The sequence below is a fragment of the Carlito syrichta genome, unplaced genomic scaffold (genome assembly GCF_000164805.1).
Source record: "Carlito syrichta isolate Samal-C Ts95f unplaced genomic scaffold, Tarsius_syrichta-2.0.1 Scaffold301828, whole genome shotgun sequence".
In the NCBI taxonomy this organism is placed as follows: Eukaryota; Metazoa; Chordata; class Mammalia; order Primates; family Tarsiidae; genus Carlito; species Carlito syrichta.
The window spans coordinates 191,705-210,532 of NW_007245924.1; the positions used below are offsets into that span (position 1 = coordinate 191,705).

The following is an 18,828-nucleotide window of genomic DNA, read 5'->3' on the forward strand; positions in this document are numbered from 1 at the left end:
AAAAAAAAAAAAAAAAAAAAAAAAAAAAGAATCAATGATGAATAAACAGACAAACAAATACACTAGAGACACCTGAGATCCTACATAGTGAATAAACAGAAATCCTTTATTTTCGCAAGGGATCTGCTAGTGAGTTCTGAATTCCTTTTTTTTTTTTGAGTTGAGGTCTCACACTGTTGCTCAGGCTGGAGTGCAGTGACACAGTCATGGTTCAACGCAGGCTCAACTTCCTGGGCTCAGACAATCCTCCTGCCTCAGTCTCCCAAATAGCTGGGACTATAGGCATGCACCAACACGCCTGGCTAGTTAAAAAAAAAAATTTGTAAAGACAAGGTCTCGCTATGTTGCCCAGGCTGATCTCAAACTCCTGGATTCAAGTGATCCTTTCACCTCAGCCTCCCAAAAGCACTGGGATTACAGGCATGAGCCACCATACCTGGTTATATTGTTATATATGGATACTTGGCTTTTTGTAATATACTTTTCAAGAGGTAAAGATGTGTGGCTGGTGCCATGAATATGGGCTGAAGCATCAAGTCCCCTGATGTGGCCTCTTCAATATTCCTTAACCTCACCTCACTGTTCTAGAAGTCCTCATTTGCTTCTTCACACTCTGGTCCGTCGTGGGACTGACTGGATTTCACACTTTCCTCGTGGCTCTCAACCAGACAACCAATGAAGATGTGAGTCAACTTTCTCTTCTCCTTACCACATATTCTTTTTCCAAAAGCCTATTCTCTTGTCACCTGCTAGAGAATGGAGTCTCCAGGGCCTAGGAGGTTCAGGCAAGCAGAAACCTGGTGTGTGAGATTGTTAAATCAGATGTGTGGACGAGAAAGCAAAGGGCTTTGCTTGGAGCTGAATGCCTGTAGGGCATTAGGAAGAAGAAGTTGAAAAGTTGAGTGGTTACAAGGTCTTTAACTATGTGCATTCTTCAAGGCTAGCTGGTGCCTCTGGGTTTAGAATAAAGAGGGACAGTTGCACTGAATGCATCCTTGCTTTTAAAAAGTTACCAGTTAATCCACAGTCATTGTAGAAAATCAGAAACCACAGATGAGCAAAGAAAGGGGAAAATAAGTCCCTCTTACTTTACAAAACTTTGTTAATGGTATGATGTATATAGTCTTCTAGACTTGCCTAGACTTGTTTAGACTTGTTTCCATGTCTGTTTATATGTTTATATCATGTACTTTTAAATAAAAATAATACACATCATTGTAACCTGCTCTTTTCACTCACTCCATTGTTGACATTTTTTTCATGGCTATGTATTTCTTTATTGTGATAAAATATACATAATATGAAACATACCATCTTAACCATTTTTAAATGTACAGTTCAACCCTGGTGATCAACAGGTGACAGATGTCACAGCCAGATCATCCTGTATCCTAAGTGTACAGTTCAGTGGCATTCAGTACATTCACCTTGTTGTGCAACCACCCATCTCCAGAAATTTTTCAGTATCCCATGCTGCATGGGTTTCTTCAACATAATTTTTAATGTAAACTTATCTTGCAGATCAAAGGATCATGGACAGGGAAGAATCGCGTCCAGAATCCCTACAGCCATGGCAATATTGTGAAGAACTGCTGTGAAGTGCTGTGTGGCCCCTTGCCCCCCAGGTACTCAGGGGACTAAAAGGTCCTGGGACTTAGGATGAGCAACTCAACCTGATCCTGAAACCTGGTCTGATGCATGCTTCTGAATGTGGTTTCTTGGTGTCAAGTAGATCTTCCCAGGGCTTGTCATTTGGTACTGTCTCTACATGGGCCATAGGCCATGGGCAAGTTGTTTTGAAGGGATGATGTTTCTTTATTTTTATTTTTTTTGAGTTGGAGTCTCACTCTGTCATTCAGACTGGAGTGCAGTGGCCACTCCCGGCCACTGCAGCCTTGACCTGCTGGGCTCTGGCGATCCTTCCGCCTCAGCCTTCCGAGTAGCCAGAATTATAAGCGCGCGCTACCACGCCTGGCTAATTTTTTTATTTTATTGTAGAGATGAGGTCTCGCCTGCCCAGGCGGGTCTCGAACCCACGGTCTCAGGTAATCCACTCACCTCAGCCTCCCAAAGGCACGGGATTACAGGCTGAGCCACCAAGCCCGGCTTGGGATGATGTTTCATTCTTATTTCATTCATTTGTTCCCTGGTTAATGTGGCATTCCTTGGTTTGTAAGCAAAAAAGTGATTAGAAGATGGGAGGCATGTGCTAAGATCAGGCCAGATCACCAAAGGCATTATTTTCCAATATTGTACAGCAAAGTTCAGTGGGCTAAGGGGTAGAAGGATAAATGCTACATCCTTTGTTAACTATCCTGTCTCCTTCAGTGTGCTGGATCGAAGGGGTATTTTGCCACTGGAGGAAAGTGGAAGTCGACCTCCTAGTACTCAAGAGACCAGTAGCAGCCTCTTGCCACAGAGCCCAGTAAGTATTCTTGACTTAATAGTTGAGTCAGTGATAAAGAGGGTGGAGGCTAGCTTTACAGCTGGAAATATAATTAGTAAATTTTGTATCCTAATCACCCCTGCTTCCTTTTCTCTGCATCTGCTCTGACACTGCTTTCAGATCTTTGTGCCCTTGAAGTAGATAAGATTTATTCATTTCTTTGACATATATGTTAGCTACTCTGTGCCAGCCACTGTGCTAGGTGCTGGGGATACGCCAGTGAACAAAGCAAATGATGCCCCTGATTTTAAGGAGCTCGTTGTCTAGTGGAGGCAAGAGACAAGTAAACAAGCCATTGCTCAACACTGTCAAAGTGCCCTGATGAAGAACACATACGATGCTACAGGGGCAAAGATAGGATAGGGAGTGTTGTAGTTAGTGATGTGGTTGCCTTGCTAGAAGGGGGATTCCTCACTGGAATATGCAGATGTTGTAGAAACTCTCCCAGCTGTCCCATTCAAAATATACTTTACAAAATACTTTCTTAGGAAGTTGTTATTGGATTTTATTTTTTTATAAGAGCTCTTTTGAGATATGGTTAACATACCATATGATTCCTATTTAAAATGTACAATTTGGCCGGGTGTGGTAGCTCCTACCTGTAATCCCAACACTTTGGAGGGCTGAAGTGGGAGGATGACTTTAGCCCAGGAGTTCAAGACCAGCCTGGGCAATATAGCAAGACCTCATCTCTAACAGCAAAAGAAAAAAATAGATAAATTGGACTAAATCAAAATTTTAAAACTGTATGCCTCAAAAAATAAAAAAATCAGCTGGGCGTGGTGGCACACACCTATGGTCCCAGCTACTCGGGAAGCTGAGTCAGGAAGATTCCCTTAGCATATTTTCAAGGTTCATCCATGTTGTAGTATGTAATGGTACTTCATATGGCTGAATAATATTCTATTATATGAATATACCACATTTTATTTATCTGTTTATCAGTTGATGGACATTTGGGTTATTTTCACCTTTTGGTTATTATGAGTGATGCTGCTATGAGTATTTATTTACAACTTTTTGCGTGGACATATGTTTTCATTTCTCCTGGCTATATGCCTGGGAGTAAAATTTGTACTTCCTATGGTAACTCTATGTTTTAAACCTTTAAGAAACTGTTGTACTGTTTTCTAAAGTGGCTGCACTATTTTATACCCCTACCAGAAGTGTGTAAGGGTTCCAATTTTTCTACATCCTTGGCAACACTTATTATCTGCATTTTAGTTCTAGCCATGTTAGCTAGTGTAAAGTGGTATCTTATTGTGGTTTTTATTTGCATTTCCTTGATTACTAATGTTGAACATCTTTTCATGTGTTTCTTGGCCATTTGTACATCTTCTTTGGAGAATGTGTCTGTTCAGAGCCTTTGTCCTTTGTTAATTCTTTTTTATTGTTGATTTGTAAGAGTTCTTTTTTTTGTTGTTGTTGGAGTCTCTCGCCCAGGCTGGAGTGCAGTGGCATGCTCACAGCCACTCCAGTGTTGACCTGCTGGGCTCTGGAGAGCCTTCTGCCTCAGCCTTCCTAGTAGCCAGAACTACAGGTCTGTGCTACCATGCCCAGCTAGTTTTTAAAAAAATCTATTGTAGAGACGCGGTCTTGCCAAGTTGTCTGGACTGGTCTCAAACCCGCAGGCTCAGGCAATCCACTCGCCTCGGCCTCCCAAAGTGCTGGGATTGCAGGCTGAGCCACCGAGCCTGGCCTGTAAGAGTTCTTTATATAATCAGTATACAAGTCCCTTACTAGATATATGATTTGCAAATATTTTCTCCCATTCTGTGGATTGTCTTTTCACTGTCTTGATGGTGTTCTTTGAGGCATACAGTTTTAAAATTTTGACTTAGTCCAATTTATCTATTTTTTTATTTTGCTGTTTGTGCTTTTCGTATCATATCTAAGAAACTATTTCCTAATCCAAGGACATGAAGATGTATGGCTCTGTTTTCTTATAAGAACTTTATAGTTTTATCACTTACATTTAGGTCGTCGATCCATTTTGAGTTAATTTTTATATATGGTGTGAGGTGGGAGGTCCACATGCTTTCTTTTGCCTGTGGATATCCAGTTGTCTCTGTTCCATTTGTAGAAAAGGCTATTCTTTTTCCATAGTATTGTCTTGACACCCTTGTCAAAAATCAATTGACTGTAAATGTGAGCATTTGTTTCTGGACTCTCAATTCCATCTATTGATCAATATGTCTTTTCTTAGACCAGTACCACACTGTCTTGGTGACTTTAGCATTGTAGGAAGTTGTGAAATGAGAAAATATGAGTCTTTTAACTTTATACTTCTTTTTTATGATTGTTTTGCTATTCAGGGTCTCTTGAATTTTTTATATGAATCTTAGGGTCAGCTTGTCAATCTGTGCAAAGAAGCTAGCTGGAATTTTGATGTGAATTGCATTCAATCTATAGATCAATTTAAGGAATATTACCATCCTGACAAGATTAAGTCTTCCAAGCCATTAACATGGACTACTTTTCATTTACTTAGGTCGTCTTTAATTTCTTTCAACAATATTTTGCAGTTTTTAGAGTATGAGTTTTATACTTCTTTTGTTATGTTTACTCATATTTTATTCTTTTTAATGTTATTATAAATGAAATTGTTTTCTTATTTCATTTTTGAATTGTTTATTGGGAGTGTATAGAAATACAGTTGATTTTTTTAAATATTGAGCTTATATCCTGAAACCTTGCCATACTTGTTATTAGTTTTAACAGATTTTTAGTAGATTTGAACTTTGTTTTAAAATAGAATCCTACTTTTAAGAGAATACTTTTTGTAAGGTAGGTTGTTCTCTGCTTTGCCTTTCCTAAATTTTGAATTTCCTTTTTAAGATATAGCAACTCATGTTTATATGTGTATATTATTGCCATCATTTTGAATATCCTTTTTTTGTGTGAATCCAATCTCAGATTGTAATAGCTAGGTTAGTAATTCTCAGTTGAATATGGTGAAGAGTGGTATTTTAGAATCACTTAGGGGGAGTTTTCAAGCCACATACAATCACTTGAAGATCTGGACACCCCACCGTCTTTGGTTTAGAATCACTGTTCTGGTGAGCTGTGTGTTAGGACAGAAACAGGGTTGAGGACCACTAGGTTAGGCCTTGTTAGGCAAGTACATTATGACATCTTATTCTGAAGGGGAGGAGACCTGTGTAATTGTGGTCCCTATTATTATTATGAATAATCATGGAAAATCTGTCTACAACAGTTAGTTAAGGATAGAACTCAAATGAATTTCAGTTGTATTCTGCAGAGAAGACGGTAGCCAGGTCTTGGTTCTGAGTTTGGTGTCAGTGGCTGCATATCTGTAGCATCTGTGTGGTCAAGGGGTTCAGGAGAAGAGTTCAGAGTCTATGCATTATCTGAATTTGGATTCTGTGGGAGAGCTTTGTGTTGAATCTGATGTCTTTTTCTTCTCAGGCCCCAACAGAACATCTGAACTCAGAGATGCCGGAGGACACCAGTACTCCTGAAGAGATGCCACCTCCAGAGCCCCCAGAGCCACCACAGGAGGCAACTGAAGCTGAGAAGTAGCCTATCTATGGAAGAGACTTTTGTTTGTGTTTAATTAGGGCTATGAGAGATTTCAGGTGAGAAGAGAAGCCTGAGACAGAGAGCAAGTAAGCTGTCCCTTTTACTGTTTTTCTTTGGTCTTTAGTCACCCAATTGCACACTGGCATTTTCTTGCTGCAAGCTTTTTAAAATTTCTGGACTCAAGGCAGTAGCAGAATATGTCAGTCGCCTCTGGTAACTGAACAAATGGGTCTCTTAGGCCCTGGCACTGGTTTTCCATGGCCTCAGACACGGGGTCCCCTTGGACTTCCCTCTCTTCCTCCCAGATCCAAGCCCTCCTGCTTGGGGTCATTGGTCTCATTCTGGGGCTAACGGTTTTTGAGATTGGCTCAAATCCTCCCAAGCTGCTGCATGTCCTGAGTCCAGAGGCAGTCACAGAGACCTCCAGCCAGGGAATCCTAACTTGTTCTTGGGGCCTTCAGAATTGAAGAGGATGGAGAGTGGGGTTGGAGGATTCTCCTGGCCACCAAGTGCCAGCATTGTCAGCTAATCCTTTTAGGAATGGGGCAGGTACCTTCCACTTGTATTTATTCGTGTAGCTTCTCCTCCGTCCCCATCCACTCTCTAACACCCAAGCCCCACTCTTTTCCCATTAGATGTATGTAGGTAGTTGTGGTAGAGATAATAATTTACATTTCTCATGGACTATCCAGAAACTTTAAAATACCTGTGCCATTCTCAAAAAGAATTTACGAGATGCCAACGGCATAGCTCTTCATACTCTGTCTCATCTCTCCTCGTTTCTCATTAGCCCTTCTTAATTTTTTTTTCTTTGGACTCTTGCTCCCATAGGAGCAGGAATGGCAGTAATAAAAAGTCTGCACTTTGGTGGTTTCTTTTCCTCAGAGGAAGCCCGAGTGCTCACTTAAACACTACCCCCTCTGACTCCCTGTGTTGAGGCCTGCAGAGGCCCTGAATGCACAAATGGGGAAACCAAGGCACAGAGAGGCTCTCCTCTCCTCTCCTCTCCCCCTATGTCCCCTCAAAAGAAAAAAAAGAAAGAAAAAGAAGAGGCTAACCAGTACTTCCATTAAGCCTCGGCTGAGTGAGGGAAAGCCCAGCACTGCTACCCTCCCGGGTAACCCACTCCAAGACCTCGGCCTACCTTGGACTATGGTAACCACACTGGGGGCTTCCTCCAAGCCCCACTCTTCCAGCACTTCCACCGGCAGAGTCCCAGAGCCACTTCACCCTGGGGGTGGGCTGTAACCCCCAGTCAGCTCTGCTCAGGACCTGCTCTATTTCAGGGAAGAAGATTTATGTATTATATGTGGCTATATTTCCTAGAGCACCTGTGTTTTTCTCTTTCTAAGCCAGGGTCCTGTCTGGATGACTTATGGGGAGGGGGGAGTGTAAACCAGAACTTTTAATCTGTTTGAAGGCAATTAAACTGTGTCTAATGCAAACTTCCTGCCTCCTCCTTCCCCCTTCCATTTCAAGAATGTGTTTGTGCGTGGGGTGGGGGTGGGGGTTGGAAGGGGTTGCTTGTTACTACCCATATTTCCATTTCCCAGGGTACCCTTGGGTTGGAGAGATCGTTCCCAAACTCTCCATTGATCTATACTATATTCCGAGCTGACATTGATCTTGTTTTGGACTATGAAGGAAAGGACTTTCAAGGCAATATAGTGTGAACAAGATCAAGAGGGTAGAGGGATTATATTTACTTAAGAGAACAAGTTCTATATTCAGATATTGTTTTTAAGCAGATGGATGCTGTTAATTGCAAATGAGTCTTGGTTATTAAAGCAGGCTCATCAGGGCCTCCCTTGGAAATATTTGATTAGTGGTCTTTTACAAGTGGTGGTATGTATTTCTTTTTAGATGATGTGTAATCAAGACTCCTTATCAATTCCTATCTCATACTTCCCTGTTAATCGGAATTAATGAAATTTGGCTGCTCCCAGACTTTTTTCTGTTTTATTCTTAGTTTCCTTATAGCAGGATTTGAGTTGAGCATTCCTGAGAGAGAGAGATTGGAAGCAGGATTGGGGGAGAGACCAACTCAGGTCTTTCTCCCTATCTGCTTCTACTTTCTTATTCTTTTTTCTGGCTCTCTCGGTTTTTTTTTTTTTTTCCTCACAGTTAGATTTTAGTTAGTTCAAAATAAGGCCAAACCTGAAGAGTTTGGAAGTGATTAGGTTTTCCAGTTAAGCTGGCACTTATATCAACTCCATTTTAGTAAGTACTCAGCCCATCTCCTCTCTTAGGCTAAGGTGGATTTCTGTCCTCCCTCAGCTTACCAGAACCACTCTCCTGCTGACCCTTAGGTCAGTCGGAGAAGCTTTCTCTTTCTGATGTGAAGGGCCAAAATGGAAATCTCTTATCTCTTAGTGTGAAATAATTTTTTAAAATTTTCTGCTTTTTCATACTCCCTGCCCTCTTTCTTTTCCTTTATAAATCTTCTGTATTTAAGACCTTGGCCTGAAGATCTGTCCCATCCATATCATGTACCAGCTGGGACTGTCCCTAATCTGAGTTCTAATCAGAGGGCAAATTGAATAATTGCTCTTTTCCAGGGGAAAAGGGTCTTAAATTGTTTGGTCTTTTCAATGGCTAACACTCTCTCCAACTCTTCCCTTCCTCCCCCTTCCTCAAACTTCCTGTGTACCCCACTTCCCCAGGCCAGGATGGTTGGCACTGATCCCCAACCTCTGGGTGGAATTTGGCTATGTTGGGCCATTTCTTAGTGTCCATTTGGATCTGGGGCTTTCCTGGCCCTAGCTGAGATCATCATCTCCCCCTTTGCTTTTTTCCCCAGGAACAGGGTTGGCTTAGAGGTGGGTTCTAATTCTGTAGCAGCTAAATTCCATTCTTCCTGTCCTGACCATCCTGCCTTTATCCCTATGGCCCCTTTTCCTACTGACCAAATCTCTTTACCTTGTTGGAGAAAAAAAAAAGTATTTTGTTTTTAAATCTATTTTTTAACTTAAATGCAATTTAATATGTAAATCTCTGCACTTTTGTGTGAGCCTACAAATGTGTATGTGTTGGGGGTTTTTCACTCTCTGGTATTTCTTAATAAAGAAATCTTTCTTTTGGGGGGAAGCCAATTAATGAAGGAGACTTGAATGGTTTTAGAAATACAGGGCTGTCTGTTTCTTTGTGCTTCTGCCTCATTTCTTTACTTGTGCCTAGTGTGAGTGGTTGGCCTCCCTCCCCCACCATTTGACCCCCTTTCTTTGAGAGGGCCCTCAACTTAGTGGGGCAGAGAGAAGGACCTGTCCTGTATCTGGTACCCCTCTGGGACCACTTGGATTGGCTCAAGTGGTAACCTAGCAACCTAGCCCTCTTCTCTCTCCTCATGGCCTGGCCCTGTTAGTCCTTTTCTTCCAGCTCAGTTCACTTTATACTCCTGAGGCTGGGGCCAGGCTAGGGAAAATCACCAAGGGAGCACAGTAAATGGTTTAAAAAATGATAATTTGTTCTCATGCCTTGGTGCTACTAAAGAAGAACCATGTTCCTAATAATTCAAAAAGCATTTGTGTCAGTTTTGAGAATACATTTAGGAATCTCTTGCTGTTCCTAGGCGATGGGTTTCAGAAATAGTGTCAAAGGCTACAATTTTGAATATCATTAGTTTTAAGGGATGCAAGATTAACTCACCAAAAAAGAATTACTGTGAATTTTATGTTTTGGATAAATATGAAAAGGGAATGGGAACTATAAATCTGCATTGGTAAAGCTTTCAATGTTCTTCACAACATTAATGTAGGTGGAAAAACCTGGTGTAATTAGCTAGGCCTACTCATTTTACAAATGAACACAAAATATTTTTATGGCTTTAATATATATATACTGAATTTCCAGGAATGCAATAACTGTGTAAATTTGAGGAAGAGCGTATTTTATTTGTTTTGTTTTTTCTGAGTTGGGGACTTACTCTGTCACCCAGGCTGGAGTGCAGTGGCCTTCCAAGTAGCCATAACTACAGGCGCGTGCTACAACACCCAGCTAATTTTTTGATTTATTGTAGAGGTGAGGTCTCGCCAAGTTGCCCAGGCTGTTCTTGAGCCCGTGGGCTCAGGCAATCAAGGGTATTTCATTTTCTCAGAACGTCACTAAGAATTGCTCACAACTTCTGAAAATCATGTCACTGACAGCAATGCCATTCATGGATGTTTAAGTTGCCAACACAACATACCTGTATGAGTCTTCACTTACAGTGATTGCATTCACAGTGATTTCTACATATAGGTAGAAACATTTCACTACTTTATTATACATTTTAGTATAGTCTTGCCCCAAGTAGTTGTACATTGAAATACACATTATCTTATTAAAAGTCACTTTCCTTTTATTTCTTCTGTATAGCAAAATTAGTATGTATATTGCTATTCTTAAAATTATGTGTCTAAGCAGGTCATATTAACTATGAAGTTCATTTCAGGGTGGCAAAGGGTACGTTATAAAATATTGTAGATGCCAATGGAGTATTGCGCTAATAGGGTTGAGAACCACTGGAGTGGGTGATCTCAGAGGCCCCTTTCTAACTCTCGATGTTTGGAAGGGTTAGAGAGAACATAAATGAACATTCCCTTCCCCTCACACCTTAATGTGCTTTAAAAACTTTAACAGTAATATATACTTTTTGTTGAAAATTAGGAAAGTCAGCCTGTAATCCCGCGCCTTTGGGAGGCTGAGGTGAGTGGATTGCCTGAGCCTGCGGGTTTGAGACCCACCTGGGTAAGTTGGCGAGACCTCATCTCTACAATAAATCAAAAAATTAGTGGGGCATGGTAGCGCGTGCCTGTAGTTCCAGCTACGTGGAAGGCTGAGGTGGAAGGATCGCCGGAGCCCAGCAGTTTGAGGCTGCGGTGGCCGGGAGCGGCCAGTGCACTCCAGTATGGGCAACAGAGTGAAACTCCAACTCAAAAAAAAAAAAAAGAAAATTAGGAAAGTAAGAAGATTTAAAAAATCACTCATAAACCCATCACTAAGATATAATCACCACTGTTAATGTTTTGGTGTACTTCTTTCTGGCCTTTTTTCTGTGCATGTATATTTTTAAACATAACTAGAATTCAACTATAGATGTAGTTTTGTAAACCTGCTTTTTAACTTAATATTTTCCATATAATTGGAAATTATTTGAAAATATTTCTTGGCCGGGTTCGGTGGCTCAGCCTGTAATCCCAGCACTTTGGGAGGCCGAGGTGGGTAGATTGCCTGAGCCCGCGGGTTCGAGACCCGCCTGGGCAACTTGGCGAGACCTCATCTCTACAATAAATCAAAAATTAGCCGGGTGTGGTAGCAAGCACCTGTAGTTCCAGCTACTTGGAGGTAGAAGGATCTCCGGAGCCCAGCAGGTTGAGGTTGCAGTGACCGGTCACGGCCACTCCAGTCTGGGTGACAGAGTGAGATTGTTTTGCCAGCAGTGTATCAGAGAGTGTGCTTCAACCCATCTCATTAAAACTTTTGGTCATTTGATAGTTGTAAACTTATATCTCAGTGGCATTTAGTTTATACTTCTTTGGTTAATAGAGAAGTTAACCTCTCCTCTGCCTTGTATTTATTACACCTCTCCTCTGCCTTATATTTATTGTCATTTTTATTTCTTTGGTGAATTGTCTGTCCAAGTCCCTTGTCTGTTTTTCTTCTAGTATTAGGGAGTTTTCTAATTGATTAATAAATTAGAACTTAAAGTTCACGCTTCACCATGGGCCAGAAAATGAGGGGGCCCTTGATTCAAAAGTGGCTTTATTACTTTAAAACACAGAGTAGAATTCTGTCCCTGACATTTCATGCCCTTCACTTTCTTCACACCCCCCCTTCTCCCTGTCTTTTCTGCCAGCCACTGCCCTTCTTCAGCTATTTGCTATTCCAACTTCACTGCAAGGGTTGGAGTTTTGTGCCCAAATAAGAGACACGATGATTATTTGTCATAAAATACAGGCTCTGTTGGACAACATAGCTGAAAGGAGCGTACTGATTATGTAGTCCATGCTCTCGCGTGTATGCACTCTTCCTCTCTCTCCCCTCTCCCTCTCCCCCCTCTCTCTTCCCACTTCCCTCCCTCTTCCTCCCCCTCTCCCCCTCTCTCCCTCTCTCCCTCCTTCTCTCCTTCTCCCTCTCATCCTCCCTCCCTCTCTCCACACTCCCTCTCTCCAAATTAAGTTCTGTGACTTACCCAAGCTCACAATTTTAGGATTATCTGCCATTTAGATAAATATCACTCCATTTTAGGCATATAGAGTGCTGACTATATATAGTCAGGTTGATATGGAGGTGGTTGTTGGGTTTTTGTTTTAAACTTAACTCTCTTAAATCTCTCTCTAGACCACTGCACTTTGGTTGAACTGACGGTGAGGTTTCTTTAGCACAGAAAGTCAGGAAGTTGCCTTGCTAGGTTCCCACAATCAGGTTGGCTGTCTTTTTGTGAGGACCATTGCCCTGGGATCTTTCTGACGCTATCCCTGGCAGGTCCCACGTCCCAGAGGCAATGGCATACAAATGCTATATTGGTCACTGTGAAGTTATAGGAAAAAGTGAAGCCTACATATCAAATGCTATAGAATTCCATTTATTTAGGTCCTTCCTGGAGGAGGAGTCTTGGCTGGGTCTAGAGGGAAGGCAGTTCCTTCCCACTTGATTGTGTTGTTGGCTGAATAATGTGTAATGTGGCCCACATCATGTGAGAAGCTAAGGTGGCCTCTATTGTGAAGGAGAGCTGGGAGAGCCACTTCTTTTCCCCAGCTGGGAAACCTCATACCTCATCATGAATTTCCTGACTTGGGAGGGGGGACGGTATTGGGCCTTGTTGAGATGCTGGTAATCCACGCCCTTTTTACACTTGAAAACCTCTTTTAAATTCCTTTGTTTTAATGCCTTTAGTCTCTCATGGCCCAGCCAAGGTCACGGTGTTCTATGGGTGAGAAATTGAATGTTAGGAGCTGGCGCCTCAGTGCTGTGTATCAGATCATAGTGCCATAGGGTTTTGGGGATAGGAGAGAGAATTTATAGAGACCTTTGGGGGATGCTGCCTGGGGTAGTCTAAGGTAAGGTTGTGGGACACAGAGGCAGCGAGTGAGAGGGAAGATAGTTTAGCTGGGATGTACCAGTGCCTCGAGCTGCTTCCCCTGATGGGAAGGAGAGGCAGAAGGTGGCTCTAAGTGTAAACTGGCAAGGAGTTAGCTGGACTCTACCTCTTTCTTCTGGAATCTGTTTTTATCCCCCCTTCTGGCAGCTCCTGGAAGTCTAAAGTAAGTAAACTAATGTAAGTCTTATGCCCAGGGCTGATCATCTTACTATGAATTTGGCAGAGCCAGGGCCACCCAAGTCTCCTCAGGTGGGTTTTCTCTCTATTACCAGCCTCTCTGGGTACCAGAGCTGGTATCCTGCCCCTGAATCCTAATACCTTCTAGGGGTTATGGCAGGTCCAAATGTCACTCAGCCTGCAGAAAAACACATAACAACGTGGCCTTTGTGCCCAGTTTTGAGCTGTGCCCTGGAGGTTACAAAAAGGTCAAGTAGCCACCATTTAATGTCACCATGTACCAGGAACTTTATCCAAGCTATCTCGTTTATTTCTCTAGTGGCCCCAAGAGGTAGTTATTATTTGATTATTATTCCTACTTTACAGAAAAGAAATGTGTATGTGTGTAACTTATCTGATGTAGTGGAACTAGTAAGTGGTGGAGCCAGAATTGAAAAACACTTTAGTTGAACTCCGAAGCCTTTGCTTTATACGGACTAGGGGTCAGAGGTGAGATGGGCCTTGAAAAGAATGAAATGGAGGCAGCAGGATGGCTCTGATTGAGGCAGTCAGATACGTTATCATTCGTTGAGCATTCATTTTGTGCTGGACTTTATGTACACTAGTTCATTACATCATCATAACAGCCACGTGGGGGCTAGTGCTATTATTTCCACTTTAGTGATTTGGAAACTGAGGCTCAAGGAAGTTAAGTGACTTGTCTAAGGTGACCCAGCTAGAAAATGACAAAGCCAGGACTTGAACTCAGGTCTGGCTGAGCTCCTAAGTGCTAGGCCTCACGTGCCCTAGAAGAGCTTCCAGCTGCTGTCCCCAGGCCCTGGAGAGGCCCACAAGCAGAGGAAGAGCTTCGTCACCCTCTTGGTCCAGCCATCCCAGCCCTTCCAAGGAGAACCAGAGGCTACAGCTCCCTGGGTCTCTGATGTCCCAGGCTAGGGTGGGGGCATAGGATCTCCAGCTGTGAAGTCAGCCTCTTGAACCCAAGACGTTGGTTGCTGGGTTCAGGGCACTAGTTGGCATCTTCTAGAAGTCCATGGGGCTGGACAAGAGGTTCCTTGCCTGGAGGAGGGGCTTTGGGCCCTATATAGCTCTGCTTAGCACCACCTTTTTCACCCCTCAGGCCCTGGTCTATTCTATATTTCCTTGATGTCCCTCCTTGCTTGTCCCTCCCAAATTCCTGTGGTCATGGGAGCCCATGTACAGCCATCTACTTTCAGCCTGTAATCACCCTATAGGTCAAACTGGGCCCAATAACTCTAAGACATACTCCCACCCCCAGTCGCCTCCTTAGGGCAGGGGAGGATTTCAAAACATCATGTCTCAAGCATTCCTCTTTTTCTGACATTTTCCTGTCCCCAGCATAGAGCTAATAGAGTGCCATTGCCCAGGGGTTTAAAAGGGGTTAGGAATCTCCTCTGATAGGGGCCACCTGGCATGTAGGGATTTCAAGCACTTTGGGCATTATTTACCCTCCATCTTTCCAGAAACATACCAAAAGGCAGCAGGATAATGACTTTGCTGCTGCTACCCCATATTGGAGGTCAGAGTTTATTTCATTTTGTTTTTTCAAAAAGTGAAATGGTGTTCTTTTTTTTTTTTTTTTCTGAGTTGGGGTCTCACTGTCACCCAGGCTGGAGTGTAGTGGCATGATCACAACAATCACAGCTCACTGCAGCCTTGACCTCCTGGGCTCAGGCGATCCTTACACCTCTGCCTCCTGAGTAACTGGGACTACAGGTACACACCACCATACCTTTTATGATTTTTTGTAGGGACAAAGTTTCGCAATGTTGCCCAGGCTGGTCTTGAAATCCTGGGCTCAAGCTATCTGTCTGCCTTGGCCTCCCAAAGTGCTGGGATTATAGGCATGAGCTACCGTGCCTGGCCTTTTTCTTTTTAAACAGACATAGATTTTTTTTGTTTTTTGTTTTGATCAGAGTCTCACTCTGTAGCCCAGGCTGGAGTACAGTGGCATGATCATGGCCACCGCAGCCTCAATCTACTGGGCTCAGGCGATCCTTCTGCGTCAGCCTTCCAAATAGCTTGAACTACAGGCGTGCACCACCACGCCTGGCTAATTTTTTTGATTTATTATACAGATGAGTTCTCACCGAGTTGCCCAGGCTGGTCTTGAACCCCTGGGCTCAGGCAGTCCTCCCACCTCTGCCTCCCAAAGTATTGGAATTACAGGCATGAGCCACCACACCTGGCCGATACTTTTGAAATTCAAATGAAACAAGAATGTAGAAAGTGAACACTTTTCTCACTCCTCCAGTCCCGCTGCATACCCCTCACAAGATTACCACTGATAGCCACTTGGTATGGATCTTTCCAGTCTTTATTCTTTGTGTGTTTTCTTTTTCTTTCCTTTTTTTTTTTTTTTTTTTTTTTTTTGAGTTGGAGTCTCACTCTGTCGCCTAGACTGGAGTGCAGTGGCCGCTCCCGGCCACCGCAGCCTCAACCTGCTGGGGCTCTGGCGATCCTTCCGCCTCGGCCTTCCAAGTAGCTGGAACTACAGGTGCGTGCTACCACACCCGGCTAATTTTTTGGTTTATTGTAGAGATGAGGTCTCACCAAGTTGCCCAGGCAGGTCTCGAACCCGCGGGCTCAGGCTGTTTTCTTTTTCTTAAAACAGAACCACCCTATAGATAGTGCTTTAAGACTTGCTTTTCCCTTGCTATAGTACAAACTTCTCTTACAACCAAAATGTTTGTACATTGTCTACTTTTAAAATTTCAAATTAAAGAACAAAATCATGAAGGTTTTCCCCATGTCATTACATATTTCTCATGGTGTTATGTGAACGAACCCGAATATATTAACTCATTCCCCAGACGTGTTGTTGCCCGTGTTTTACTATTGCAGAGTTGTCGTGAATATCTTTGTCCACAGGTTTTTGTGCACTCATGTGGCTCTTTCTGTAGATTAAATCCTAGAAGGGTAATGACTGGGTCAGAGGGTCAGACTGCCCTCCGCAGTGTGCAGGGCCATGGGATGCTTGCTGGACGAGGCCTTTGGAGAAGCAATGCAGTATAGCGGTTAAGAACATGGGCTCTGAAGTTGGGCAGAATCCTTGTTCTGTGACTGCCTAGTCAAGTTCTTCAATCTCTCTCAGCCTCTATTTTCTCTTATATAAATTGGGACGATGAGGTTACCTACTGTGAGTATTATATGAGATAATACATGCAAAGCACTTGGTGCCTGGCACAAGTGTAGGTGCTCATGAAATGACCACAATTATTCAGTACTCTAGGAGCTTCGAGGCTGTTGGGGCTCTTGTTTCTATGGTGACGATCAATGCTCGAAGTTTCCTGAAGCCCCCAGTTCCAAAGGGCAGTAGGAGGAGTGCAGCTGAGAATGAGGCCTGGAAGCTGAGTGGCCTTGTCCTCACTCTGGTGGCAGCTCTCCCTCCCGTGTGCCCTCCCTAATGCAGTTCATGCTGGCAGAAACAGGAAGCCAGTGGGCTTCGTCTTCATCCCACCTCCCAGGAGATGGTGCAGCTGTGGCAGGCACAGGGTGGGGCCCAGGAAGACATAGCCTCAGAGGAAAGGCCCTGCTGACCCCACATCTCCCCCTCTTGGATACTGGACAGTCTCCCCAGTGCAGGTCCTTTTTCACAGAGGTGGGCTGCAAGGCTCCTGTGAAAATGAACGGTTATAGGAAGAGGGAAGTAGCTGTTTCCCCATCCCTCTCAGACCCCAGCAAAGCCTTGGCCATGTGAGCCTGAGCCTTGCTCTGAGGGGGCTCAAAGTTGGAGGGAAGGGCAGGGCAGAGCCAGCTAGGGCTTTGGCCTGGAGCTTTATTTAGGTCAGCAAGTCAGAGGCACTGAGTGTTTCAGGGAAAGGAAAGATGGGCCTGACAAGAGAATGGAAGGACATTTTGCTGAGGCCAGCTTTTTGTTTTTACATTTTTTTGAGACAGGATCTTTGCTTTGTTACCCAGGCTAGAGTGCAGTGGTGCAATCATAGCTCACTGTGTCCCTGAACTCCTCGGCTCAAGCGATCCTCCTTTCTCAGCCTCCTGAGTAGCTAGGGCTACAGGCGTGCACCCCCATGCCTGAAACATTTTTTAATTTTATTTTTTTGTAGAGATAGAGCCTTTCTATCCTCCCCAAACTAGTCTCCAACTCCTGACTTCAAGTGATTCTCTTGCCTCAGCCTCCCAGAGTGCTGGGAGTATAGACATGACCAGCTGCTGAGGCCAGCTTTGAAGGGCTGTCCCTTCCAGAGGCCAGCTTCGAAGGAGACAGGTCTGTTTCTCTTAGCAAACCTTTCTCCATACAAAGACAACTGTAGACAGTAATTTAGTTTGACCCGTGTTTATTGCTACCATCTCGTCTCCCTCCAACCCCCTCATATTTACACCCAGCCCCTTCCCCAAAGCTAGCTTTGACCAAAGTTCATGGTAGAAGGTCAAGAAGTGTGTCCTCTTAGCAGGCAGTCCTAAGATGTAGTGGGCACTGTTTGCCTTAAGGCTAGTCGGATCCCAGGGAAGGGTTACTCTGGGGATTCAGGGCACAAGGGAGGACCCCGCTCACAGACATTCTCCTTTCTTTCTGGAGCTCAGAACACACCAAAACCTTTAGCAAAGCAAAGTTGGGGTAGTGGACTCCTAATGTCAAGCTTAGTGCTTTCTTTCTTTGTAAAGACTCACACAAGTGGCCAAGTCTGGACCCAGACCTGCATCTGGCTTCCAAAGGACAGAACTGTCCTTTGGAAGCCAGGTTTGACCATCTTCCATCAGCCTTGTGGGAAGTCTCATTTGAGGGGGCTAGGAATGAAAGGGAGGGTGCCTATGGTATGAGATATGGGCATTGTTTTAAGCTGGGCGAAGTTGCAGCTTGTCCTGAGTTATGTGGGGAGGGATGGAATGGATGAACAGGAGGAGCCATTGAAAGCCTGAGGCCTTCCCAGCTCCCTCAATAGGGCCTCACTGGTGACCCAGGCCACAAGTAACAGGGGAGCAGACTTTTTTTGGGGGGGGGTTGACATCTCACTTTGTCGCCCAGACTGGAGTGCAGTGGCTGCTCCCGGCCACCGCAGCCTCAACCTGCTGGGCTCCGGCGATCTTCCTCCTCAGCCTTCCAAGTAGCTGGAACTACAGGTGCACGCTACCACACCCGGCTAATTTTTTGATTTATTGTAGAGATGAGGTCTCGCCAAGTTGCCCAGGCGGGTCTCGAACCCACGGGCTCAGGCAATCCAGGAAGCAGACATTTAATGTCACAGAATGTCAGAGCTGGCAAGGCCTTCAGTGACTACTCATTCTAACCCCACCCAATCTCAAGTCCAGAAAGACACTTGGTTCAAGTCTCATAGGATTTAGTGGCCAAACCTCTAGGAAGGTTAAGGAGAAGGAAAGTTGGAATGGTACATGTGGTTTTCTTCAAACCTTATTTGGGGCAGTTCAGATGTACTCGAGATCAGGTGGGCTCCTTTTAAACGGCCATCTTCCCTAGGATTTTGAGACTGACCTGAAACACCACCTTGGTCCCTTTTTCAGGAGCAGTATGACAGGCGGAGGTGGTATGGGGGCAAGGAGGGCTTAGGGGCCTTGGTGGTGAGGGACAAGAATGGGGGTCCTTTGT

General features: G+C 44.0%; 1 protein-coding gene across 5 annotated transcripts in view; it reads left to right on the forward strand.

The window, feature by feature from the left end:
* Positions 1-9,136, forward strand: part of ZDHHC9 (zinc finger DHHC-type containing 9) — a 71,149-nt gene extending 62,013 nt beyond the window's left edge. For 3 of the 5 annotated variants that reach the window (XM_021711046.1, XM_021711045.1, XM_021711047.1), the window contains 4 exons: positions 581-683; positions 1,522-1,625; positions 2,329-2,425; positions 5,876-9,136. In XM_021711046.1, the coding sequence (XP_021566721.1) occupies positions 581-683; positions 1,522-1,625; positions 2,329-2,425; positions 5,876-5,989 (418 nt within the window). In that variant the 3' untranslated portion in view covers positions 5,990-9,136. The remainder of the gene's footprint in view (positions 1-580; positions 684-1,521; positions 1,626-2,328; positions 2,426-5,875) is intronic. The other 2 variants (XM_008055351.1, XM_021711048.1) reach the window with 2 other exon arrangements.
* The last annotated feature ends 9,692 nt before the right edge of the window (positions 9,137-18,828 follow it).